General features: G+C 51.2%; 1 protein-coding gene across 4 annotated transcripts in view; it reads right to left on the reverse strand.

Annotated features, from left to right (window-relative positions):
- Window positions 1–441: 441 nt before the first annotated feature.
- UBE3A (ubiquitin protein ligase E3A) overlaps window positions 442–26574 on the reverse strand; it is a 41168-nt gene continuing 15035 nt past the window's right edge. For 2 of the 4 annotated variants that reach the window (XM_054713293.1, XM_054713292.1), the window contains exons 3-13: window positions 26324–26442; window positions 23491–23535; window positions 16486–16790; window positions 13646–14907; window positions 8911–9055; window positions 5806–6011; window positions 4986–5150; window positions 3994–4149; window positions 3826–3899; window positions 1608–1751; window positions 442–1114 (exon numbers count right to left, since the gene is read on the reverse strand). In XM_054713293.1, coding sequence (XP_054569268.1) covers window positions 994–1114; window positions 1608–1751; window positions 3826–3899; window positions 3994–4149; window positions 4986–5150; window positions 5806–6011; window positions 8911–9055; window positions 13646–14907; window positions 16486–16790; window positions 23491–23535; window positions 26324–26343 — 2643 coding nt within the window. In that variant the 5' untranslated portion in view covers window positions 26344–26442 and the 3' untranslated portion in view covers window positions 442–993. Of the gene's footprint in view, window positions 1115–1607; window positions 1752–3825; window positions 3900–3993; window positions 4150–4985; window positions 5151–5805; window positions 6012–8910; window positions 9056–13645; window positions 14908–16485; window positions 16791–23490; window positions 23536–24672; window positions 24716–26323; window positions 26443–26574 lie in introns of those variants that run through there. The other 2 variants (XM_028136672.2, XM_054713294.1) reach the window with 2 other exon arrangements.

The following is a 26574-nucleotide window of genomic DNA, read 5'->3' on the forward strand; positions in this document are numbered from 1 at the left end:
ACAGGACGGGGAGCGGAGACGCCCTCACCTGCAGGCCCGCTCGCCGGGCGCCGAGGGGCGGGGCCCGCAGCCGAGCCGTCCCTCCGGCGCGGCACTGGTCACGTGCCCGACGGGCCGAGCAGACACGAGGAAGCCAACACCCAGGGAGGACTTTGGATTGTCTACTGAGATGCAGGGAGGAACTCGTCCACATTTATTGTAAGTGCACTTTCACATGCTTCGCGTTCAGAGACAACAGACCTCCTAACTTTCTCGCGGCAGGCTCCACGCACCATTTCTTTTGGCCGAATGCACTTTCCCCGGAAACCTAAGGAACCACAACCACGAGAACAAAAGCGGCCCTGCCCTACGCCTGCTCGGAGGTGCCCGGCGCGGGGCGGGGCGGGGCACACGCTGGCACGGGGCGCTGGGCTAAAGGAGAGTGCTGAGGGCTCCGGAACGTTCCGAGGTCTCCCTTCCATCTTTATTGATTTCAAGGTTTTGCACAGAAAGCTCTTTGGGGACTAGAACAGCAGCGAATGCATCACACTGTTTTCAAGACTTCAAGTTTCAAAAGCAAATTGTTTAAAAAAAATACAGTTCCTGATTGGAGTTAGATACAGGGACGCAGAGAGCACATACTTACTTGAAGGTCACGTGGTCTACAGATGTGGCGCGCGTCCCTAGGGGAGCAGTTTGGTGGTACATGTTTTCTCAATACTCAAAAGGCTCAACCTCAAGCAGTAATAAACACAAGCAGAAGGGATTTAACAACCATTAAAATAAATATTCAGAAAACCTCTCTGTACACACAGTGAAAGGTGAGGCACACTTCCACGCAGAAAAGTAAGAAAGGGTTTGTTCACAGGAGGAGCTGAAACCTGCCGTCCCCGCCTCAGGCCGAGGGAGGGAGCGCGGACACGGGGACTACCGCTCACCACTATCCGACCGCCGCCGACGGACACTACACCACGGACACGCGGGACTCAGCCTGCACTTCCCTCCACGCCGCTCCTACAGCATGCCGAAGCCTTTGGCGTAAGTGATGGCCTTCAGCAGTCGCTCCTTCAGCTTTTCTTTGCTTGAATATTCCGGAAGTAAGAGGACGTTAAAGCAGGTGTGAGATGTGGGTAACCTGCAGAGAGAAGGGGGGGACACAGTGAATCGTGGGGAAGCGCGCAGGATCCCACGGTCCTCCTCCCCTCGGTCTGTGCGCGGAGGGGCCGCACGGAGGGGCCGGCGCTGCCCTCGGGAGGGCTGCCACGTCCAGTCCCGGCCTCGGTGCGCAGGAGGGTGGTAACCGTCCCCGAGCGACTCATGTGGGGACGGCACCTCACAGCAGACCCACCTGGTGGGTGTCGGCACCAGAGCTGAAACCACCAAAAGTTCTCACTTTAAGGGGGAGATCACGTCCACGGTTTAAAGTGCTCCTTGGAAACAACCCCCCTGGAGGACTGGGCAGCCAGTAGCGGGCGACGTGGGTTACGCAGAACACCAACGGGGGGCTGCACGTTGAGCCGTGCCGGAGGATGCTGCCCATCGAGGGTCCTCCCTCACCAGACCGTTAACTCGTGCGTGGGTGGGGTAGAATGCAGGCATGTCGGCGTGTGCCGCGGTGTGGCCATTACCGTTCTGTGTCGGGGCCGTTCTTGGCGATGATCATCTTCAGCTTGCCGAGCCCGCCCACCGGCGCGCGGTCCGTGCCCGTGGTGAACTGCAGGAAGAGCCGCTTCTGCTCCTCGGTGAACGTGTGCACGATGTCCCAGAACTCCCTGTGGAGGAGAAGGGGGCCCGCTGACTGCCCGCGCTGTGAGCAGCATGGACTTCACATGTCCGGAGAGAACCCAGGACTCCACGTAGCAACCTGTATCTCAAGGACACGTTTTAGACGCCTGTGTGCACTGTGACGTTATTTACACAGTAAAAGCGGGCACACCTACGGGACCAGCACGAGGCGATAAAGACAAAACCCAAATTCCAGGACCAGGACCTCGATGAGGGCGTGCGCTGAGGGGAGGGAGCTGGTCGGTCTGCGCTCCCTGGCCTTCCCTCCGGGAGCCTCCCGAGGAGTCCATGCCATCAGGACCCTGTCGCCTTGCTCTGAAGCCAGAGGAAGTTAGGAAGGCGCTCAGGCTGCCTGTGTGGGCGTGCAGGCAGCCGTCCACACATTTGGCAGACACACGAATGTCACCCAAACGTGGCCTCTCTGTTAGTGCGACGCCGCTTCTGAGCAGACCTGTGGCCTGGAGAACTGCCAGCACTGAACGTGCAGCCCGCAGGCACCGCCCTCAGGACGGACCGCACGCCCCACGCAGGTCAGCTGAGCCCAGACCCTGTCAGTCACCCTGGAGGGGCCTGGAGTGCAGGCGGCAGCCGACCAGCTGTTTCTTGGGTTCTTTCTAAAAAATTAGAATTATTTAGACAAAAAGTGGCTTCCACACGACGTGGTAGCGCATCGATCATGTCTCAGGCCCGCGTGGCAAAAGGACAGCGACGGGACACGGGCAGCACCAGAGGCCCTGAAAGGAGAGGGGGGGCTGAAAAACTGTCATTTTTGGCAAAAAAAACTAACCAAACCCCATAAACGACAGTCCGCTTCAGGAACGAGGGGGAACGGCCGTGCTCAGACGAGGAGAGCGAGGGGTAGAGGGGGCTCGTCACCAGCAGACCTGCCCTCGCAGCTGACAGCCTGAACAAAGGAGGCAGATGGAAGGGCAGGCGCAGGCGCACACGACAGGCGCCCCCCGAGGGCTTCCAAATGGATCGGTGACTGACGAGGCTGTAACCATTGACAGCATCACGTTCGGGCAGGCAGCCCGTCTGAAGGGGGAAAGGAAGAGCTAATGGGAGCAATGCGCCCCCCTCCCTGCAGACGGCGGCAACGCCAACACCCAGCAGACACTGCTGCACAGAACGGCACCGAGGGGTCCTGACTCAGCGACCCCGAGAGGGCAGAAAGGAAAACAACAGGATGGCCAACGTAGCCCTCACAAGTCCATAATGACCTGAAATGCAGACGGTCTCAATATACCAATTAAAAGGCAGAGACTGACGGTGGCTTACACACACACACACACACACACACACACACACACACGGGACGGTCACGCTCATCAGACCGGAAAGAGCTGCCAGGCGTGAGGAGGGCCTCGTGCAGCGAGAAGGGACCGGGCACAGGGGCACAGGGCCGGGACTGCACGCGGGGCGCTGACCCGGAGAAATGAAGGCCGGACTCACAAAGATCTGCCCACGTGTACGTAGGGGCTTCATTGCCAAGGGGGTGCCCCCCAAGGGCCCTGGGACGGGTGGAGGGTGACGCCTGTGGCACACTGCGGGGGGGGGGGGGGGGATGCTAGGGCTGCAGGGCACGAGCTGGCCGGGTCGAGGAAAGGAGGCTCAGTGAGACCGAAGGAGGAAGCCTAGAGCCGCGGTTGCCAACTGGTGGTCCACGAGGTCCGAAAGGTCGGCGACCGCTGGCCCGGAGGGTTCCGCTCGGTGACCCCCGCCCGATGCTACGATGTCACTTACATGTAGAATCTAAAAACCAGCTCACAGACACACAGAGCCAGCTGCTGGCTGCCCGGCGGAGGGGAGGGGAGGGGAGGGGGAGAGGAGGAGCAGGGAGCTAGGAACGGCAAACCCCCAGGGACAGTCCCGGGGTGAAGTGCGGCCAGGACCCCGCAGGAACACACTCGTGACTGGACGGGGGTCCCTGTCGGCTGAATGAGTGTCTAACCGCCAGGCTGCACGCCTGAAAATAACACAATACATGACAAGTGCAATTTCTAAATGTGAGCATTTTAAGTAAAACGATAGGGATTAAAAACTTTTTTTTAAGCAACTTACCTAATCAGAACAGAGTCCCTGGAATAGCCACCGTCATATTCTGTGGTTTCTTCCAGCGCCTGGAAATCTAGATTCTGCAAATGTTTAAAAAATACATCTTAGCACCCCCTCAGCGCACCGCTGCCACAGCCACGCCACACGTGAGCCTCACGGACCCCGCGTTCTTACCCGGCTCCCGCATATGAGCAGCTCGATTTCCTCCGGTCGGAACAAGTACTTCAAGGGGGATTCATTGGTCACCATATGGAAACCTCTTCGAAAAGCCTTGAACTGTTTTTCTACTGATTTATTGAGAATGTAGTCAGAATAGAGATTGACAAATTCCTGCAGAAAACATTAACCACAAGAGCTCCTTATATGCTGTACAAACCAAACACCACAAGCGACTGGGCTGCACAGCTTTTAGAACTATTTTTATATTTATATTCCCAAAGGAAAAATATTCAAAAGTATTTTATAAATCAAATCATGTACATGCCAAGGAATACACCTTAACGATTTCACAGCTGTGATGCGATATTAACCTGCAAAGAGGCCATGTACGGAAACGAATAAATAAAGAGGTTTCAGTTCTGACATTAAACTAGACCCAATATAAAAGCTGGGCATCACCAGGGTGAGGTTCCCTCAACTACGCAGGCAAACAGGAGACGAGCGTGCAAGGCAGTGCCCAAGAGCAGCCAGGAGCCTCCTAGTTTCTAGCCAGAGTATTTGGGAAGCAGCAAATACCTTTGTGAGTTACAAACTTCTTGCTGTGTTCTGGGTCATTCCCTTGTTTCCAGATGCTTACATTTTGGTCAACAGATGTGATTTCAGAATACTTCTGAGAAGTGTATTTAAGCCCCACACACGTGCACATTACATGTGGTTCTCACTGGTGTGGGGCCCGGCCTCCCTCGCCTCGAGGCTCTGCAGGAGACCCCTGCCCCCGCTCTAGATCACCCACAGCGCCTGGCTCCCTCCCGTTTCTGAGGCCTTCAGTGTTCACCTACAGGTTCTCACACCACCTTATGTCCCAGATTTAGAAAACGGTGGCTCAGTTACTTGACTTCTAGGGCTCTGCCTGGACTGTATTAGAAACTGCTTTTAAAACTACCAGCACTGTATGTTTTGAAAGTCTGTTCCTAGAGACAAAAAAATAATGCAGCAACAGGCACTACCTTCCGGTTCTCGTTGGTGATGGGGATCTTGTCCCCGTTCTCCTTCAGGTCATACATCATGGGGTTCCCGAACAGGTCCGTCTGGGAGATCTGGAACGTGATCATCATGTCGTCTTCCACGCTCCCCTCGTACTCCAGCAGGTCCTTCAGGCTCTGGAACAAAACCTGACGACAGAAACGGGACGTCAGGCTGCCGGCGGGAGAACACACTTGGACCGCGAGATTAAAACACGGCGCGCTGGCCGGCCCAGCTCAGTGGTGAGAGCACCAGTCCGCACACCGGAGCGGGAGGGGGAGGGTTCGGGTCTCTGTCGGACGGGTAGCAGGTCCGACCTCTACCCTCCGTCAGGACGTGTGTGGGGAGCAACCAACTGATGTCTCTCTATCACACTGATATTTCTCTCCCCCTGCCTCCGCCTCAGAAAAAAAAAGGGAAAAATATCCTCACTCCTCGGGTGAAGATTAAAACAGTTCACAATATGGAAACTAAGGTTGCCGGGGATGTCCACTCTGCTCAGGAGCCCAGCCTCGAGGCCACGGGGGGTTCACTGGGCTGGGTCTCGGCTGGGAGGACTGGGGAGAGGAAACACACACCAGCTGTGGCCACCACGCCCCTTCTCGTGGCTTCCCCTGGTAATCCCGGAGGACTGAAAAACACTTTCTACAAAATCAGTCCTCCGGAACCTGCTTGCTGACAGCGACATCTAGAAAGAACCCCGAGGTTTTAAAGTGCTCACGGCACTCGGGCAGGAGGCAGGAGGCAGGAGGCAGCGGGTCGTGCTGGGCGGAGACCCTGCCCAGGCCGCAGGCACAGGCTCACCGGGTGGGAGTCGCCCAGGTCCCGGAAAGTGCCCTTCTTGCCCATGAGCTTCCGGTAGACCACCATGGGGAAGTGCACGTCCAGGATGCAGTTGTTGTAGATCGCCAGGCCCAGCACGATGCCGATGAGCGTGAACTGACCCTCCGTCTCGAACGAGGACGGATTGAACCAAAACAACTTTGTATTTTCGTCATAGGTGAACATGCCTGTAAGAAAAGATTTTGTAAAATACAAAATATTAAAGACTGATAAACGATACAAATGTAAAGTAATTACACAGGTAAGCATATATAATAGGTATACAAAAATTCTTATCTCTGTTACATTAGCACTTGAGAAGCCAAAGCTCACATGTATGATGATTGCAAAGGTAGCACTGTGTGTGATTTTAAAGAAGCCAAGGAAACAAGCAATGTGGGGCCATTTCCCAAAAAGTTAGATTCACGCTCTCTACTCCTCTACACAAACGAAGTTAATTTGCATTCATACTTTATCCACCAAATGGTTGAAAAATGCAACAACAACAAAGAGAGAGAGAGCAAAGGCTAACCTTTGTTGAAAATGGCTCACTTTACAGACATCTGTAGCCCACACCCTGTTAAAGCAGTTCTGGATTCGTGAGGTGTTTTCCGGAAGTGCACAGGGCCGCAAGTGTGTGAGCGCCTTTCTGACCAAGTCACATGGTGCCGAGTCCACACCCTTAGACTCTAAAGGCTCAGACGAACTCGACACACGCAGATCATGTCCACAGCTCGGAGCTGTTTCGTACTCACACAATTCTGAGCCAGTCAATACAAGTCGTTCCTGTTCCCAGTCCCCTTCCCGTTTGTATGGTCTTCACCGTTCAAACTCCAAGCGTGGAGACCTTTTTTTGTACCATTCATCTCAGTAACCATTACTAAGGCAGAATTACCTTCTTCCCTTTAAATGAACATCTAAGGACAAGGTTAAACAATCGTGTAATTGAACTTACAATATTTTATTTTACTAAAATGTTTTTCAGTTGCTACTGAAAACTAAACATAGTTTAAGAATTAAATCTGGAGCCCGGCTGATGTGGCTCAGTGGTTGGGCACTGACCTATGAACCAGGAGGTCACGGTTTGATTCCTAGTCAGGGCACATGCCTGGGTTGTGGGCTCAAACCCCAGTGGAGGCAGCCGATCAAGGATTCTCATCATTGATGTTTCTCTCTCTCCCTCTCCCTACCTCTGTGGAATTAATATATTTTTTTAAAAAAATCTGGAAAAAATGGATAATTTCAAGTACAACAAACTTTCAGAAACCAATACAGCACATAAATAAATTGTAAGCTTTTTAAAAGCCTAAAATGCTTCATTTTCAGATCGCTTGAGTTAAATATAAAAGGAACGCCTAAATTAAGCTAGGACAGTTTCCAATACAACGTCATGTTCATGATCAACAGTTTGAATACCACCCGTTTACACTTGGTGTCACATCTCTTCAGGTCATGCTAAGAGCTCCCGTTGGTCATAAGCTCAGTACTGACAGGGTCAAGCCGGTCTACAGTACTTGCAGTTAATTAACCAACTGCATGACGTCTCACCGGCGGATGCCCTCGTCTCTAAAGCAGCCACTGCGGACGGCCTCGCGTGCACACGGGCGGCGGCCCTCGCCGCCGTGCAGGAAGGTGACGGAGAGCCAGGAGATGCGCCTGGCACACGGCGCTCCCAGGGCTCGGGCACCAGGAACGGCCCCTAAACCCAAGGGTGTGGCTCTTCGGAAACATCCTTTTTGGCTATTTCTCTGACCTCGTTGCATTCACCCTACGTCAGGTAGAACGTGTCACGTACATTTTTCTTAGTAGTTCTGCAAAGAATGTAAATATGTAGCTAATGTCTAACATTTCTAGGTACACCAGAAACTAGTGCTGAGGTTTGCCAAGCCTAGGAAGCTTACAAATTTTCTATCTCAAATAGAGCATGATTTTATGTGTCTTAGAGGTTTACTCTGAACACATGACTCACAAATGACACGGCTTCTATGAATTCACGATCGCTAGAATGCAGATGGCCTTCCCACACCTGTCTGGTCACGAACGCCGTGTCCGTGCCATTTGCACGTGCACAGATGGCAGGCTAAGCCCGGGACCGGGAAAGCCAGCCCAGTGCGCACCGGAGCCCACAGGCAGCCCGAGGAGTCCCCTGCGTGATTCTGCGCCCCACCTTCAGGATCGGAGGGCACGCGAGTGGAAGCCTTGCCCTACGACTGTCATGCATTCCATGTGACAGTGAGCAACTGGCCCTGGCCAGTGTGGCTCAGTGGATAGAGTGTCAGCCTGCGGACTGAAGGGTCCTGGGTTTGATTCCAGACAGGGCACAGGCCCAGGTTGCCGGCTCCATCTCCGGTAGGGGGCGTGCAGGAGGCAGCCGATCCATGATTCTCTCTCATCATGGATGTTTCCATCTCTCCATCGCCCTCTCTGAAATCAATAAAAACATATTTAATAAATAAATAAAAGTGAGCATGTGGTTGCAGCGTGGACACAGAGCCGGTTCAGAGCTGTCCGCTCCCTGAGCTGCACTGCCCACTCTGTCACCTTGACTCGGAGAAACTCGGACTCTCCCGCAAACAGCTCCGACGTCCCCACACTGTGCTCAGGGGAACTCTCCCGGGCGGCAGTGACCATCGGGTGCGGGGCAGGAGGGGCCTCGGGGGCTCAGAGTGGGGACTGCAGGGCACCAACCCAGCTTCCGGGGACCAGCCAGCTCCCACCCCCGGCACGGGGCACTCGCTGCCCCCTCACGTGCTCAGACCACTGGCCTGTGACACGTGTCTCAGGAATGCTGTGCATCTGCCGATGTTTTAGACGAAGAGCAAGGCCTCCCCGTGTGCCATTCTCAAGTGTGTCCCACTTTATTCACCCGAGAGACTATCCCCGTGTTACACGACTTGGCCAGGTGGTCTAAGGAAGAGCCTGATGAGTGGGTGATGTGCCTCAGTCCCGGGAGCCCGCAGACTCTGTCCGGGGTTGTGAGTCGAGGTAATCTGCTGCTGCTGTTGCTGCGTGAGGACACGGACACGCCCAGGAAAACCAGGTCTCCATCCCAGAAGACGGCCCCGGGGCCCGGCGCCGAGTCCTTACCAATGTCAGGGTTGAAGATTTCCTCCACAACCAGCTGGAAGAACTCTTTGGAAACCCCTCCCTCGTCAACTCCTTGTTCTCCTTCGAACTCCACATACAACTGTTTCTTCAGGTCAGCAGGGTTCTCCATGGCGATCATCTCTAGCTGGGGGGCGAAAGGGAAGGAGCAGGTGACTGCGGCGTCAGGCACAGCAACGTGCAAACCAGGAGACGCAAAGGAGGGCGGGGCAGCAAGGACGAGGCCCTGACTTTGGGGGTGCTTCAATGGAAGGAAGAGGCCGGTGAAGGCAGACTTGGGGGGCAATGAGACAGAAAAGAACCCTGAATCGCATGGTGAGAGGGCTCCTTTCTGCTGCCTGACGGACGTGAGCACACAGTAAGACTTCCTGTTCCTCATACGCAAGACCCCCGGGCTATAGGTTAGGACCGTGGTCGGCAAACTGCGGCTCTTTGGCCCCTTGAGTGTGGCTCTTCCACAAAATACCACGGCCTGGGCGAGTCCATTTTGAAGAAGTGGCGTTAGAAGAAGCTTAAGTTTAAAAAATGTGGCTCTCAAAAGAAATTTCAGTCGTTGTCCTGTTGATATTTGGCTCTGTGGACTAATGAGTTTGCCGACCACTGGGCTAGGACATAGAAAGAAGTCCGCAGAGCTCAGGACTACCCACACTAAACCATTTCAGCAAAAGCAATGGAATACAGACGTTTGACTCCAAGACTGTTCACTATATAGTTTTTCACATTATAATACAAACTCAAGAATTAAGCCATAAGTGCAGTGAGTTCCGGTTAAAATCACGCGCGCTGAGTAGGAAAGCCACTGAAGAGACACGCGCTTGCTCATACCCTTCTAACTTCTCACACGTTATCGAAACCTACCATTTCCACTATCAACCTTTCCCAATATTTCTTTGTATATACTGAGTAAACAGTCACTATGAGATGAATCATAAAATCACACTAGATTCTTCTCTGCTCTCCCCCCAAAAAAAAACAACACAAAAAACCCACTTGATTCTAATGTAAAATATTTGCACTGCAATTCGTTGTTTTATGTATCTGAAATTTACCAACAGCATGCCTAACTGATCATCCACCTTACGTACTAAATTAAATGCCTTCTGCTGTTAAAAACATTTTTTAATTTGCCAAGACAGAATATTGAAGGGTTTTCATGTTATTGGCAATTATTCCAACTAGAATTTTTTTTTAATTTATTGTCTAAAGTTTTACAAGTCTCCTTTTTCCCTGATTGACCCGCCCCAACTAGAATTTTAAGAATATTTCTGAGCAAGGCCACCATCACTGGAATAAGCGCACTGGGGTCCTGAAGTGACTGCTTCAGGTTAACAGCACTAGTTTGGCCGTTCCAGGTAGCTGTACATACACCCACAGTAATGAGTCGGGTCAGGGGCCCTGGACCAATGTTTCTCAAACTGCCACCTGCAGCTCGACAGTGGGGAGTGAGCCCACTCGGGTCTGCGACCAGTGTGGGGACAGTATGCATTCCACACGGAACGGCACCTGCTGTCTTGTGAAGCGGTGGCTGCAATTCTGTGTACGGAGAGAACAAAGACCGAAATGATGTGGGAACCTTCCCCTGTTGGAGACTCCGACTGTGAGTTTAGACTCTGGCGTTGAGGAGAGTGTCCTGTCAGCAGCGCTCCCTAACATTCTGCCAACCTGAAGCAACATCACTCACTTCTGAGACAGCAGCTCTCGGCTCCCGTAGGTACTTGCCCCTCCCCAAGGACCGGCAGACTTTGTGAACATCAGGAGTGGCTTTTATTTTCTTCTTTAACGCTTTCCGGTATTCTAACTTTTTTTTTTTTTTACAATAAGTCTATGTTACTTTTAGAATCAGGAGCATTCCAATGTAAATATGTAAAAAGAAGTATTTGAAAACCAGGCAGCAACTGAATTCTGCTGGTGAAAACTTCCCATATTATCTGTCTCAGATTATCAGTCCGGACATAAATAAATGGGTCTGTAAAATACTGTACATTTACATACCCATGGGTAGCCTACCTTTAAAAAATTTAATTTACTTTTAATAAATGTGGCAACAAATAACATACCATAAAATTTAGCAACAAGCATTTAGACAAAGACCATTATTATGTAAGAGACTACATTTTTTACTTTTCTTAAAAGTAACCACTTTCAACCCATTGTTCAATTAGAGAATAATTAAAGAATTAAATTGTAAAGCTGTATCATCACTTTTAACAGAGACATCAAAAGCTGTCTGGAATGCAGGAGGATATTCGAAAATTGGAAAGATTTGTCAATGAACATTCTGAAAAGGACAATCTGCTTACACCGTGAAATGAATTCATTGGATATACAGACCTGGACCTTCCTCTCTAGGTGTGTTAAAGCCAGGTATGTTTTACGTTAATTTAATAGGGAGCCTGGCAGGAGAGACTCCTGTGGAAACTAAAAGGAGGGGTGCGAGGACAAAGTCCTAGGGGAAGTAGTCCGGTCCCATATGGGGGTGGGGGGGTGCTTAAAATGACTCTCAGGTATCTGTTTCTGGAAAGGCAGCTTATATTTTATTAGATTTCAGTGATCCTAAAATTCACATTTCTGTTTTCACATTTTAACATCTCTGAAATCTGGACATACCATACAAGTGGCAGCATTTTTTCTTGTTTAGTAGCAATAAAATAGTGTGTCCTGCAATCAATGGTATCTTCCGTCTAATAAAATGCTGTAAAAACACAAATCCTTCTGCTGACATCAAAGACAGTTCCTCTAAGAACTCCAGCCAGGAAACAATTTGCTAGTCTAGTGTGAATTACATGATACATGAAAGCAGTGAATACATCGTCATCTTCTTAAAAAAATATTACTAGCGGCCCACGGCATGAATTCGTGCACGGGTGGGGTCTGGCCCGCCCGCCCAATGGGGGCCGGGCCGGCGTGGGGGGGAGGCCGTGGGCGGTTGGCTGGCCAGCCCCACCCCCTGGTCGAACTCCCCCCCACACCCCAATCAGACAATTTGCATATTAGCCTTTTATTCTATAGGATGAATTGAAGTTACTACCCATTCCTTTTCCTCCAAGCTTGTCAATCTATAATCAGTAACTGAACAGACAGACCCAACAGAAACCATGCTCAAGGGCGTCATGTGCGTGGGCCTGTTCCTGGCCGTGACGGTCAGCAGTGAGCACTCGGACGCCAAGGCCTTCGTAGCTGCTGAAGGCGAGGGTCCTCCGGCTGTGCCTGTTGACGCTCAGTCTGGAGCGCGCTGCGAGGGTCTCGTTTCCTCTGGTCTTCCCCAGTCCACTCCATACTCACCATTCACAGGTCGCACAGAGTGGTCAGTAGGTTTGTCTGTCCAGCTGTGACGTAAGACGGAGGCGGCGGCTTTAAAAAGCCAAGCGTCTCCTTAGGGAACAGGTGCCGAACACCCATCGGGACTTTGGACGGCTCACCTGAGAGGAGGGCCGCCTCCTACTGTTTGCTGTCAGCCCACTTCTTGTTGCTGACGCACACTGACTAGTACACCCTGTGAATCTCTCAGAGAAGCAAACGGGCCCCTTAGGAAGGGAAAGGAGGCAGTTAGGAGTGAGATCTGAGATCTGCTCGGTGTGGGCTCTGAGGAGCCTGAGCAGCTCCCCAGGGCGGGCGGCGGGGGTGTGTGTGTGTGTGTGTGTGTGTGTGTGTGTCCTGGTCCGTGTGCACAGGTCACTTAGCGGAGCGCCCCCTCCCGACTCCAGGAGGGACTGCTCCTGGGGGCACACCCAGTGAATACTGACCGACAGCAGGCCCACTCACACTCAGTTTGGACGTATTAAGTAGGACTCATGTTTAAAACAACCTGTGAGCATTTATTTAAAAGCTCAATTCATCTTACCCTAACGCCTGCTGCAAATGGAAGGCCTTATAAACCAAACTGGGTAACTGTTTCCTCAAAATCCAGAAAGCCGTGTGGAAACAGAAAGCGGCACACCGATGAGAAAGTGCCTAAACTCTGCTGGCGCTTCGCGTGGGCTGAGACGGAGGGCCGACGAGGAGGGGACACCCCTCTAAACTCCGGGGGAACCCGAGGGCCCTTTCAGGGGGAGGTGCGGTTCTGCTCTAACAACGGACATTCAGAAAGACCTCGCGTGCTCCCACAGAACCTCACTCGGGTCCGCGCACCACACCCTACACCAGCTTCCGACGTGCTGTGCCTGCTGACCGGGCACCGTGACGCAGCCGAGCTGCGCGTGAGGCGGCGTGGGCAGCACGCGCTGCTCAGCGGGTGCTTTGCTGTGACACGTCTCCCCGCCAAGACGGGACACTCACACGGACTCCTGGCCACCTCCACGCGGCCCCTGGTCCTGAACTCCTCTGTCCCCAACATCCACTTCTCTTCTGAATGGAGCCACCTTTGGGGTTAGTGACCAAGCTTGAGAAAACCTATTCTTTTTTTCAAAGAGAGGGGGGTCGTTATGAAAGACAACCAGTACTTTGTGGACACAAAGTACACTACTTCTATTTACAACTTTTAAAAATGCCTGAGACCGGACTTGGGGTAGTGAACACACAATACAATCTACCAGGGATGCGTTCTAGAACTGTATACCTGAAGCCTATGTCATTTTATTAACCGACGTCACCCCAATAAATTCAACAGAAAGGAAGAACATGCCCGTGTGCTCCCTGGTTACATAACACCCTTCCCTCTGTTTTCAGGGCCACTTCTGAAGCGCGCTCACAGGGGTCACCATACACCAGCCCCACTTACCCGGACAAGCGCATCGTCTATGATGTGGTCACGCCGGACCTTGAGTCTCAGGTACGGGTTCAGCTGCTGCCCCTGCACTAAGCTGTAAAGCACGGTGATTCTCCGCTCGCTGTACATGCGGATCCTGTTGTCGTAGTACAAGCCCAGGTTCTTGGTGACGGCGTTCAGTATGAAGGGGCAGGTCATGAAGGAGAACTTGTTCTCCGTCTCCACTTTGAAGAAGGTGTAGTCCTTGTCCATTTCCAGGACATCGTTCAGCGGCTCGTTGATGAACTCCTCGAAAGGGATGAGCGGCTTCCGGCAGTCCAGGGTCTTCACGCCGAGCTCCGTCTCCAGGGGGTCCACCCGGGGCCCTTTCTTGTTTCTCCGCTCCTCCCCCAGCAGCTCCTGCAGGGTCAGCTCGCTGGACTCCGGGAGGGGCTCGTCGTCGTCCTCCTCGTTGTGGTTGGTGTCCACGTCCCCGCCCACCACGTTGGCGTAGTAAACCATCTTCAAGCACTTGGAAGCCGCCACGATGGCGTCGTCGTCATTGACGAGGTTCCTCTCGCTCCCGAGGTTTCGGTTGTTGAACTCGTTGCTTATGACCTTGTAAGTGATCAGCTGCTGGAACGTCTCCATCATCCTCCGAATCTGCTCGGCGCTGTACTTGGACCACAGTCTCACCAGCCTCCCTTGGGCTGCCAGGGGGAGCTTACTCATGGCTTTGCAAAAGAGCGGCAGCGCCATCTCCAGGTACTCGGGGCTGTGCAGATTCCTGTTCTCCATGACGATGATGAACAGATTCAGGTAGTTGGCATCTCGGGAGTACACGTTGTGATAGGTCAAGTCACACTCCACGTTCGGCGACAAATACACAAGTGCGTTGAGAAAGGCAGTTTCTACTTTCTCGTTGGAGAGCAGCCTGCCGTAGACCCTCCGAATGGCCTCGATGTCCACAGACACGTCCTCGGGGGCCAGCCTCTGGGAGCTGCCGCTCGTTCGGGAGGAACAGGCTTCGGAATCCTCTTCCATCGCGGCGGCGGCCGCGGCCGCGGCGGAGCCCGTGGCCTTCTCCTTCTCGTCTTCGTCTTTGTCTTCGTCCTTGGCTTGGAGGGACTTCAGTTCCTCCTTGGTGTGCTGCTTGACTTTCCGGAAGCTCTGCACCAGGGCCTCCGCGCTGGAAAACACTCGCCCGATCACCCGGATCAAAGGGGAGTAATCCTCTCTCTCTCTACATAATTCAAGAATTTCATATACGACTTCTTCAGTTAGGAAAGTCACATCTGGAAATTGGAGGGGAAAGGAGAGAACATTTATGTATGTGTGTTTAGTGTCTTAATGAGTCCTAGTGAAAAGTCAAATCACCAAATACCGTGCGTTCAATGAACACCATTTATGACTGACAATCCTGTTAAAAAACTTGGACAAAATATTATGCTGACCTATTTCTTTTCCATTTTTTTAATTAAGGTATTATATGTGTACATACCTTACCATTGCCCCCCCCACCCACTCCCATACATGCCCTCACCCCCCAGTGTCTCGCGTCCATTGGTGATGCTTATATGCATGCATACAAGCCCTTCGGTTGATCTCTTATCTCCCCACCTCTCCCTAACCTCCCCGCTGTAATCTGACAGTCTGTTTGACGCTTTACTGCCTCTGTATCTATCTTTTTGTTCAACAGTTTATAATGTTCTTTATTATCCACAAATGAGTGATATCATGTGGAATTTTTCTTTCATTGACTGGCTTATTTCACTTATATGCTGACCTATTTTTAATAAACTGCTGACACCCACACCTCACCATCTTTTCCTTCCTTCAGTACAACCTCACTGAGCTCCGCAGCTCCCCAGTCACTGTACACCGAGCGGGGCCCTCGCCCTCACTGGCGCCTCACACTGGCGCCTCTTTCACTCCTCTGTCCTCAAGACCCACAGGGCGTTAGGAAAGGTCCCTTCAGCAGCCCCTTTGGAGCCCCCTTGGTTGCCCCAGGCGGGCAGTCTGTGGGTGATGGACGACAATCAATGAGCTTCCTCCAAGCTGAGGCTGACAGACATGGCCATCTGCGGCCAGCCATCAGGCCCGAATAAAGCGGTGCGCTCTGGCTCATGTCCTGAACCAAGAGCTTCCTCTTCTAAAATACAGTCACCTCTGCCCAGCCAGCATGGCTCAGTGGTTGAGTCAATCTATGAACCAGAAGACCACGGTTTTCATTCCAGGTCAGGCTCGATCCCCAATAAGGGGGGGGAGGAGGCAGCCTATCCATGTTTCTCTCTCCTCATTGATGTTTCTATCTCTATCTTCCTCTCCCTTTCTCTCTAAAATCAATAAAAATATACTTTAAGAAAAAAAAAAACCTCCACTGGCAGACGACGATTCTTGGCAGCGGCGTGCCAGATGCCTGGGGGAGGTGAGCAGAACAAGGGAAGAACGTACCAGAAGGGAAACAGTGACTTCTCGGGGAACTGTTTATTACATGTGCCCCGCCTTCGGAATAGACCACCACCCTCCTTCGCCGCACTGTGCTGGGGTCCCACCTCGTGCCGGATGTATGGCCTGGTTTAGGAGATGAGCTACCACTTAATACTACCTTTCTCCCACCGGAACATGTTTTCAAAGTTCCCACCACTCCATTAACAAAGACCCTGCTTCTCTAGGAAACCATTACAGCAGCAAACAGTCCAACCCCGGCTCAGTCACCGCCACAGAGCAAGTTCCCACCACGCTGTCCCTCCCGTCCTCGGAGTCACACAATGAGACCACACACACACACACACACACACTAAGCCCGACACGTACTGAAACCTCCATGCTGGTTTTCAGTCAAAATTCCCCCTGAAAACGGAGCCCCGTACCTTTAAAATCATTTCTTGTTGCTAGTCCGTCCTTCTTGTTCATTTTCACGTCCGAGCAGGCGTTCGCGGCCCCTTTCGCGTTTCCCAGGTAAGCGGAGCTGGCCCCTTTCTTGGAGGGATGAGGGTCACAGAGTTTGGCATTGACCTTATAGAGCTCGAGGGCTTTGATAGCTGCCGCATTGTTGTCCATGCGCAGGAAGGACGGGCAGGAAGCGCAGCACTCATTCGTGCAGGCCTCGTTCCCACAGCCCTCGGTTAGCTGGTGGTAGTAGCGCTCTATCAGATGCTTTGCAGCGGCTCGCTTCCTGTCCAACATTCAAACAGTAAGCACAGTGGTTAGTGAGCTCCCCCCAAGACAGCGCCACAGACACCGGCAGTTAGTCAGGCGCGGGAGTCACGAACCTGCAGTTAGATGCGCTGTAAAAATGGAGACCCACTGACACAGGCTTCCCTGACAGTGAGACACTGAGGACCGTGTCCCGTGAGACTACGACAAAGACAAAGCCGACCAAACCACTGCTTCAGTCGAGAATGTTTTCCTTTGGTTGTTTGTTGGTAAATACAGTTAAACTGTTTATCATAATGGGTGACAATCACAAGGTTTATGGTAAGAATTTTAGTATTTTCTCACTTTAAAAATTAACATTAAGAAACGAGAGTCTAGCCCTAACCGGTGTGGCTCAGTAGATAGAGTGTCAGCCTGCGGACTCAAGGGTCCCGGGTTCGATTCCGGTCAAGGGCATGTACCTTGGCTGCGGGCACATCCCCAGCAGGGGGTGTGCAGGAGGCAGCTGATCGATGTTTCTAACTCTCCCTCTCCCTTCATCTCTGTAAAAAATCAATATATATATATTTTTTTTTTTTTAAAGAAATGAGTCTATTTAAAGTATCAACCCAACTTTCCTTTATATAATCACCATGTTATTTCACCCATTTGTACAATACCTGCTTTATAGTTAACAGAACTTCTATCTAGAAGAAAACATGTTTTTCCCCTATCTTCCCTGTGGGGATTTTAAAATGAATTTGTAAGTGAAATAGCCAATACTGTGCTGTATCACACACTCGCGAACCTAAAACACGCTGTTCCACTTCCTCATTAAGCTCAGGCCACAGGCACAGGAAGTACCGTCACTCCCCTAGGCAAAGCCGGCTGTTCCCTCCCTTTGCGTGTAGACGAAGGTCCCCCCGTGATGGTCCAGCAGAGCCCCCGGTGACACTGCAGAAGCCCTACTCCAGGGCTGGCTCGGCCGAGACCCAGCACCATCACGGAAGCAGAGGCGGCTCCTGGATCAACAGGAGCTACTCATAGCTTTTCCTTCTGGTCCCAAGTGCACGTACACAGGAATAAAAACCACCAAGAAAAATCAAAACCCTAAACAAAATTTACCTAACTTAATTCTCAAACTGTTCCCACGACTATCTTACTATGATGCAGGACTTAACGGCCAATGGCATTCGAGTTTGCGTCTTGTTCATTGTGAGATGCATCTTGTTAATCATGACAGACTGAGCACTCACAGGAAGGCAGAGAAGCAGCAGGTAAGGGAGGGACACGTTAATAAGTCCAATTTTCCCGCAAAAGTAGGACTAGGGTCTGAAACTATCGAGGTGGCAAAAAGTAACAATGCAAACACACCCTATTCATTCTGGCACTTTTAGTCTCCAACGTCCTGTACAGATTCACCCCTCACCATGCAAACAGAGAAAGACACACAGCCCCCCACACACACACACTTAAAAACTACAGGCACGTGACGTAAGGGGTTTTATTATATACTAGAGGCCCGGTGCACGAGGGGGTGTGTCCCTCAGCCCAGCCTGCACCCTCTCCAATCTGGGACCCCAGTAGGACTGGGCCTAAACGGGCAGTTGGACATCCCTCTCACAATCCAGGACTGCTGGCTCCCAACCGCTCGCCTGCCTGCCTTCCTGATTGCCCCTAACTGCTTCAGCCTGCCAGCCTGATCACCCCCTAACCATTCCCCTGCCGGCCTGGTCACCCCTAACTGCCCTCCCCTGCTGGCCTGATCACCCATAACTGCCCTCCCCTGGGGCCATCTTGTGGCGGCCATCTTGTGTGTTGGAGTGATGGTCAATTTGCATATTTTTGCATATTGACCATCTCTTTATTATATAGGATAGCTATACACAAGTCCATTTTTAAAAAGTAAAGATGACTGTTCTACATATATTTCCATGCAAACTATGCAAGTGACACGTGCCAAGGAGAGAGAGGCTCTGCACGCCATTCCTCAGTCAGGGGGCGGGCTGCTGCCGCCCCCTCCCGAGGGCAGGGGCTTTCTCCACGAGAAGGGAAGCAGGTGTGGAGGAAAAGTAGGATCAGTTACCAAAGTCTTCCAAATAACCAGAGCGTGAACCATGCGAGTGAGATCCCACTTGAGGGAAATAATTGGACAATTTTTGGAAAATGCAGTCTCTATGAAATCTGAAGAAAATCAACACGCCTGCCAACAGATGATTACTTAAATGCTTACACTCACCCCGCGGAGTAAATAAAAATCACAATGGAATACAAAAACTTGGCGAGGAACAGTGTTCCTCACACACCACGAATGAGAAGGCGGCAGGCCGGGCAGCCCAGGGACCTGCGGGCTCTGCCCTCGAATGGGCCCTTAGCCCCCCTGGGTCCCAGCCCTCCCTGCGGAACGGTGCGAGCGAGTCGTGTGGTGTGCAGACACACAGTGCGCAGGGGAGGAGTTAGCCGCATCCTCCTCACCATCGTCACCCCCTCCTCAGTCTGCAGATGTGCACAGCAGCCTCACGTCTAATCAGAGATCTGAGCCCAGGCCTGACTCCCAAACCTGGCTTGGTAACACCTGAGGGGAGATTTAACGCCGTCACGGGAGGAAGAGGCCCAAGGACTTGGCTCTGCAGCTCCACTCGACGGGCGAATGGGAAACCCGCCAAGCCGCCTGGTCATCGATGGGTCAGGCCTAGTGGGTGTTCTCCCTTTCTCCTCACTCGGGTGACACCCCGAATTACCTGTGTGCAATTCTGTACCCCCTCCAAGGTAGCGCATACCAAGGGCCTGACGTGGGGAATGGATGTGACACTAACAAGGTCAGTGGGTAAGGAATGTACAAGGTGGATTCCTCTACAGTAGCAATCGTCAAATCACAGCTCGGGGCCATCTAGCCCCACCACCTGTCCTTAGCGCCTGCAAGCTAAGAATGGTTTCTCCACTTTTAAATGGTGGAAAAAGTCAGGAAAAGGAACATTTTGTGACCTGGGAAATGACATAAAATCCACATTTCAGTGTCCAAGCTCATGTGTGCCCCGACTGTCCACGGCTGTGTCCGCACTGCCACAGAGACACTGCGCGGCTGCAGAGCCTAAAATAAACCCCACCTGGCGCTTCACGGAAACATGCCTCAGGTCTTTATTTAGCGCCCTGCTCTCTGCCCTCCAGTGACACTTCCATCCAATCACACAGCTCCGCACGCTCTTCCCCTCCGCAAATCAGTGCAGCAACACGGACACCTTTCCCCAAATATAATCAGAGACAAAAAGGACAGGGAGGAGGGGGAAGAGGAGGGAGAGAGATCCACGCGTCCCAGTACTTAACAACGATAAAAAACAAAATCCCATCAGCCGTAAGGAGAATGTGAGAGCTGTAAGTGACCGTAACGACGCACACAACTCGCTTCACCGTCAAGGTGACACTCACTAGGGAGTATGCTTAACGCCCCCCCCTCCACCGCCCCCCGTCAATGGCCAACCACTAGGGCTAGAACCACAGAAGTAAGTGGCTGCCAACCACAGAGGAGGTGGCAGTCAGAAAAGATCTCAAACTGACTGTAATAGGCGGTCGGAAAATGAGCGATGAGCACAGGAACGAAGATGAGCCGTAAAAGCAGCAGCTGTCAGAGAGCGAAGACGTGTCAGTGAGTAATGAGCAAACAAGATGCAAATCAGAATTAAAACGACAGGAAAGAAACTGACTGACATGCAACATAAAGTAATGGTGGGTAAAGCAGAGAACAGCAGAAGCTGAAATGGCGAAGTTCAGGGAGAGTGTGTGACGAAGGGAGCAGGGCTGTAAGCGGAGACGCAGGCGGTGAAGTGGTGAGGACCGAGGAGCCGAGGGGAAGCCGGCCCGGCCCGTGAGTCTGTAAAGGGATCGCAGCGTGGCCCGCGTTCTCCAAGCAGGGCTCTCTGTTCCTTTGGGGTGCTGCCTTTGCAAACACACCACCACCCGTTTTTAACGAGTCTGGAGGCGTGAGCAATGGCACCCGACATGACATCAGGCCTGAGAGGAGGAAGCCCTCGGCCCTCTGCCGCAGCTCCGTGAAGGCTGGCCTGTCCCACCGCGCGGAGTGCGCTGGGTGAGCTCCTAGGACCCTCGTCCGGCCAACAAGACTGAAACTAGGATGTAAGGTCCAGTCTCCACTTAAACTTTTTAAATATAAATCAGTAATTTTACTGTTTGAAGTATGTTTAACAGAACAATAACCCCTAATTAATGACTTAGTGAGCTTTATAACCCAGAGTGCTTGTTACACAGTAAAGAGAAAATAAAATTATAGAACTAAATATGTATATAAAATCATTCACCTTCAAAAACATGTTAAGGTGTCACATTTTACATTAGAATTAGAATTAAAATATGAACATATGCATCTCTCTCTCCAGCGCCTCCCTCACAGAGTACAGTCGGGGTAAGTGCTCCTCTCCGCGTGCCCTGGGCTGTGCACACACAGTGAACCCACGAACACACGGATGGATGGCAGAGAATTCCCACGTGTCTGAAAGGGGATTAAAAGGGCAGAAATCACCATTTTGCAAACGTTTAGTGATGCATTCCCTCTAACTGGCATTTACCCATCTATGCAGGCCCTCTCACCAGGCTTCCGTGCTGGTACGCAGTGAGCCACACAGACGACAAAGAACCAACCGAAGCAAGTCCACTGACAGTCAACCCCGTGGAGCAGATCCAGGCGGGGGAGGGGCGGAGAGGAGAGCTGACCCTTCTCCAATGAGCCTGGGTCAGGGAAGGCCTCCTGACGAGGCGCCCCCAGAGCAGAGCCCTCGGAAGCGAGCGAGGGAGCCTGTGGCATCCCAGGGAAGGAAGGGCCCAGGACAGCAGGGCACGAGGACGGCCGATGCAGACGAGCCGAGCCGGAGAGCAGGGACGGCAGAGCGGGCGGGCGCTCGTGCAGGGCCTCGCAGACCTCAGAGGGGCCCGTGAGGGGGTGGGAAGTCTCGGAAAGGTTCAGAGCATCAGGAACATAATTTCACGTGACCAACTACACTGTGAGGGACAAGGAGGCAGCAAGACCCCTGGGGACAATCCCATCCTTTTGGCACAAGGTGACCGGTCACCAGTCACAGAGGAGAAAGGGTATAACACAGGTGGTCACATTATCGGTGTTGTGAGGGTGGACTCAACAGGACCTGCCGAGCATCGGAGCGAGACAGAGAGCCAGGGTCCTTCCAAAGCTGTAGCTCAGGGCGGGGAGCGTGCGGCCCACGTGTGAGGCCCACGAAACCATTTGGCCCGGCCCTGCCACGGCCTCGGAGGTGAATGACGAGGGCAGGCTCAGGCCTGAGCTGACTGTATAACTGAAGAGTCAGCAGGAAAGAGGAGAGTTAGGTTTTCCATGAATGGCAAGTGCACGTACAGCCCGTCCCGGAGGGCCACAGCGCGTCAGGAGGAAAGGAGCTCCTTCTCGAGCAGCGCCGCGCCCCGTGACCGCAGGGCAGACGGGAGCGGTGCAGACCTCCTCTCTCCCTGACAAAGCCAGCCCTCCGTTAGGGCAGGACTGATCGAGACGCCCCCTCTCGCCTACAAGCACATGTAACATCACCCCCTGTCGCTACCCGCTTCTTCACCTTTCTGAAGACGAGGAGGCAGGGGTGGGGGGGGGGGGTTCCTCAGTTCTTATTCAAGAGCAATCCCTACACCTACAATCTTCTCTCCAACCCTTATGCCTCAAAAAACTTGCTTTAATAATTTCGGCCTCTCCTGTATCTTAAGCTTCTTAAATTCCCACAACTAATCACCGAAGCCTTACCTATTTCACTTTCTAAATATTTTTCTTACGCCCAGACAACCCTACCCTGAATTCCCATTCTACCACGGCCCTCGATAAAGCGCCCTCGACTGAACCACCGAGGTCACCCCACACCACACGTTTCTCTTCAGTCCTGTTTCCCTGCTGCCCGAGTTATTAAAAATACGTCTAGCAAGGTTACTGCCCTTACTTACCAAATTCCTTCCTCACTCCCAAACACGGTCAGAGGCAGGCCACGGCCCTGCACGGAGCACGCAAGGCCCCATGCTATCTCGAGTCTCATCTCCTGCACTTCCCGGCATTCAGTCGGCATTGATCCAAAACTCCTCCGCTGCCCGCCCTGCCGATACTCACGGAGCTGCTGCAGAAGGCGCTGCTGCATTACTGCCCGTGCATCTGCCCAGCACGGCCTGCCCTCGCTCCAGCCGCCTGCCTCCCAGTCACACTCCCAGATCTACCTCGGCCGCTCTGGCCACCCCAGCTGCCCTGCCCTCTGGGCCGGGTGTCCTGCCTGCCTGAGTGCCCTGGGCCTCCTGGATGTCCCCGTCCCCCTCGGCCTCCTCCCACCACAGTGACGGAAAGCACTTGCTCTGTCTTCCCACGGAGGAGGCTGCATTTCTGCAGGCTGGGAACGAGTCCTCATGCCTCTCCGTGTGCCTGGCACACAGCGGGCACGCAGCCCACGACCGTTACACTGAACTCGCTCCACACCGCTCTCACCTCCCCACCGCTGCTCGGGGAGCAGGAAGACCTACGAGTCCAGGAGTGTGCGACTGCCCACTGAGAAGCAGAAATCTAGCGACACAGCACCACGGTTTGGAGGGATTTATTTGGTAGGAAAGCAGCGGATGCATTTGTCTCCCGGTTTACTTGTTAAAGCACCGCCCTCTTTGAGCGGAAGGTCCTTCCGAATGGGAGGCCCCTGAAGTGACCCAGAGCTCGAGGCGGGGCCCCGCCGCCCACTTACATTCGGCTGGCTTCAGTGTCGTCAGACTGCGCTTCTCCTGGCGATCTGTGAACGCAAGTGGGGAAAGCTCAGCAAACGCTCCACGCTCCAAAGGGGCAGGTGTTATTTGGGGAGACAAGTTTGAAAACAACACTTAATCGTTAACAGTTTTAAAAGGAATTCAACATGAGAAAAAAGTGGTCAGGTCAGATTGCCATACAACACATTTATTTAGGCCTGACTACTAAAAACTCAGTGCGTTTTTTTATTAAGGAAAGGAAACTGTAAAAACACTACATTTAGATACCAACATATAAACCAGCAGAATGTCCTCATTATTTCCCAAGTCAAATACTTTGGTGAAAACGTACAATATGAACTTTCTACCGCCAAGCTGGTCATCCGCCATCTGCACCGCCCCTGCAGGGCAGGGCCTGTTGCCCCGCGGTGCTGGCGCCCCGGGGCCCACGGCCTCACAGGAGGGCTCTGCTGTGATAACCACCCGGAGCTCACATCCACCAGGAACAGCTGCAGTTACGTCCTATGCTGCTCTCTCATGGAGCAATTAAAAGCCCTAAGACACTAAGCTTGGGGCCTGACCCGATGCTGCCCGCCCCCACCTACCTACCTACCTACCTACCTACGCTGCTAAATTAACCCCTGCCACCCCCTCACTGTTGCAAACAGCATCAGTCAGTGTATACTAAGGTGGATCAACAGAACACTGGTTTCTAACACTTTCAAATTCTCAAAATAAGTAAAACATATTTTAGAGTTCAAAAGCTAAATGTTCACAATGACATTACAAGAACTTGATTTCTGAATTTATCACTGACTTGAGACTACAAATTTTGAACAACTTCAACAAAGGAATCTTAAAATCAAAGCCACCAACAAAAGAATAAGTGTTATACATATTTCTTGTCTTTAAAAAACTCATTTCTTTATCAGACTTTCAAAATTACCCCTCTCTACAGGTCAGAGTCTGGGGGAAAATTTGGTGGAAAAGGGACTCCAGCAGCTCAAGTATTTGTTTTAGATTTTCTCTGCAGTATATTTTACATTTTCAATTTCGTACAAAATTATATCAGAACTAAAAATTGGGACATGCTGGAGGTGGCAGTGACTTGGCAGTGACACAAATGCAAAAATCTCACTCCACCCTCTCCCCCGGGGAGCAAGCAAATCACCTTGGTGACACACCTGGTCTCCACCAGCCTTGTGGGTAAGTACCCCAAGATTGCTTCCAAACTGGTGTCTCTCAGACAGAAGAGCTAAAAACTGATGATAACCCCATGTGCCAGCTGACTCATTTGTGAAAGGGCGACCCTCCAGCATCAGGTGTCATACGTGGGGGGAGGGCAGGCTTGCAAACAAAAACAAAACTGCTGGCACTACGGGAAGAGAGGCAGATGAGAAGCTTTCAAACATGGAGGGGGCAAAACTTTCAAATTAACAGGGAAGAGGAGGGGGATGAGGACAGTGACGGGAAAATTAAAATATGACAGCAAAAGGGAAAGACACAGCGAGAAGGCAAGTCCGAGTCCTGGAAGCACAGTGTGACTGCCGCCAGGTGGAGAGTCTGCAAGGGACAGAGGTTAGAGACATCGTCACATGTAACCACATCCCACTTCCCAAGTTCTGATCCCTCAACACGAGACTGTGCATATTATAGCATCGAACATCCCCCAACTATGCAAATATACTACATTGTCATGTAATATTAACAGGGTAAAGCAAGCTACTCAAAACCATTATAGTCAAACCAAGGGATTTAAAACAATGCAGTCTAAAAGAAAAATAAAATATTAAAAAAGATTGCAAGACTATTACCCTAAAGCAGATCTATTCTAGGTCTCTTATACATGGTTAACACAAGCTGTTTTCACTCAACATGGAAATTGTTCTTTAATCAAGAGAAAAGTGAATATACACAGAACTAGCAAAAATACTTTCTAGCAGAGAATAAGTAGCAGAACATATCTGATGAAATTTCTAGTCATTCTTTTTATAGCATATTTCTACAGTATTCTAAATAATTTACCATAAAATATCCCAAGGTTAGGATTCCAAACTCTCAAAACTATGAAGTATCTAACATCTCCAGACTTTATTCTTTACTGCCAGGTTTTTGAAATTCGGGATCCAACACATGCTTGAGATTTCACCACATTCAGGAGAGATAATCAAAGGAAAAACAAAAACTACTGACTCTGTTTAACTTGCAGTTTGTTAGAATAACATCAGAAACAAAACTTTAAAACTGAAACAATAAGCAGGGAACATTAAAAAAAATAAAAATAAAAATAAAGCTCGCAAGAGTCTCACTTTTAGGTCTTGATTTGGATGGCAGAAAATGTGGTCCCCAACCACCCACTAATCTGAACACAGAAAATCCCCATGGAGGCTCACTTGCAACCCTACTGCGTGCAGCTTCTCCAGCCTGCAAGACACGCTGCTACCTCCACTGAAACTCTCTAGGAGAGAAAAGTATACTCGTTTCATTACAGTTGTTAAAACTTCCAGAAACGTTCAGTTACAACTCTCATAAAAGGCACACTTTAAAATGCATATTAATAACTTTTTCATAGTTTTTATAATGTTCAAAATAAAACGTTTATTAACATTTTTGAGAAGCATTTTCCTGTTTATTCATACAGACAAGTCTGGGGGAGAAAAAAAGCATGAAATATTCTAGAAAGGATTTTAAGGGGAGAAGCAAATCAAGTTTGTGGTCCACTCTTCTTAGCAGTATATTCCTACCAACTACACATTTTCTTCATTTATTTACAGCCCACATTTCACTCTACAACGACAGCCTTTTAAAGGCTGTAAAATAACATTCAAAAGTTACCTTTTACAAGCTGTGGCCATTCGTTGACATCAGGGGATCACAGCTTTGAGTCACTGATTAAAAACAGGTTGTCACACCAGTCTAGCTGCTAACTTGGTCTGAGCGTAGATTTAATAACTCTAATAAATTAAACAAATCTTTAGTTAGAACACTTTAACACACACACCCGATTCACTGTTCAAACGTCATCTTCAAAGCTTCCAATTAGGTGTCAATGCAACATTCATCAGAGGAGTAATTACAGACATTGT

Source organism: Eptesicus fuscus, chromosome 25, assembly GCF_027574615.1.
Source record: "Eptesicus fuscus isolate TK198812 chromosome 25, DD_ASM_mEF_20220401, whole genome shotgun sequence".
Lineage (NCBI taxonomy): Eukaryota > Metazoa > Chordata > Mammalia > Chiroptera > Vespertilionidae > Eptesicus > Eptesicus fuscus.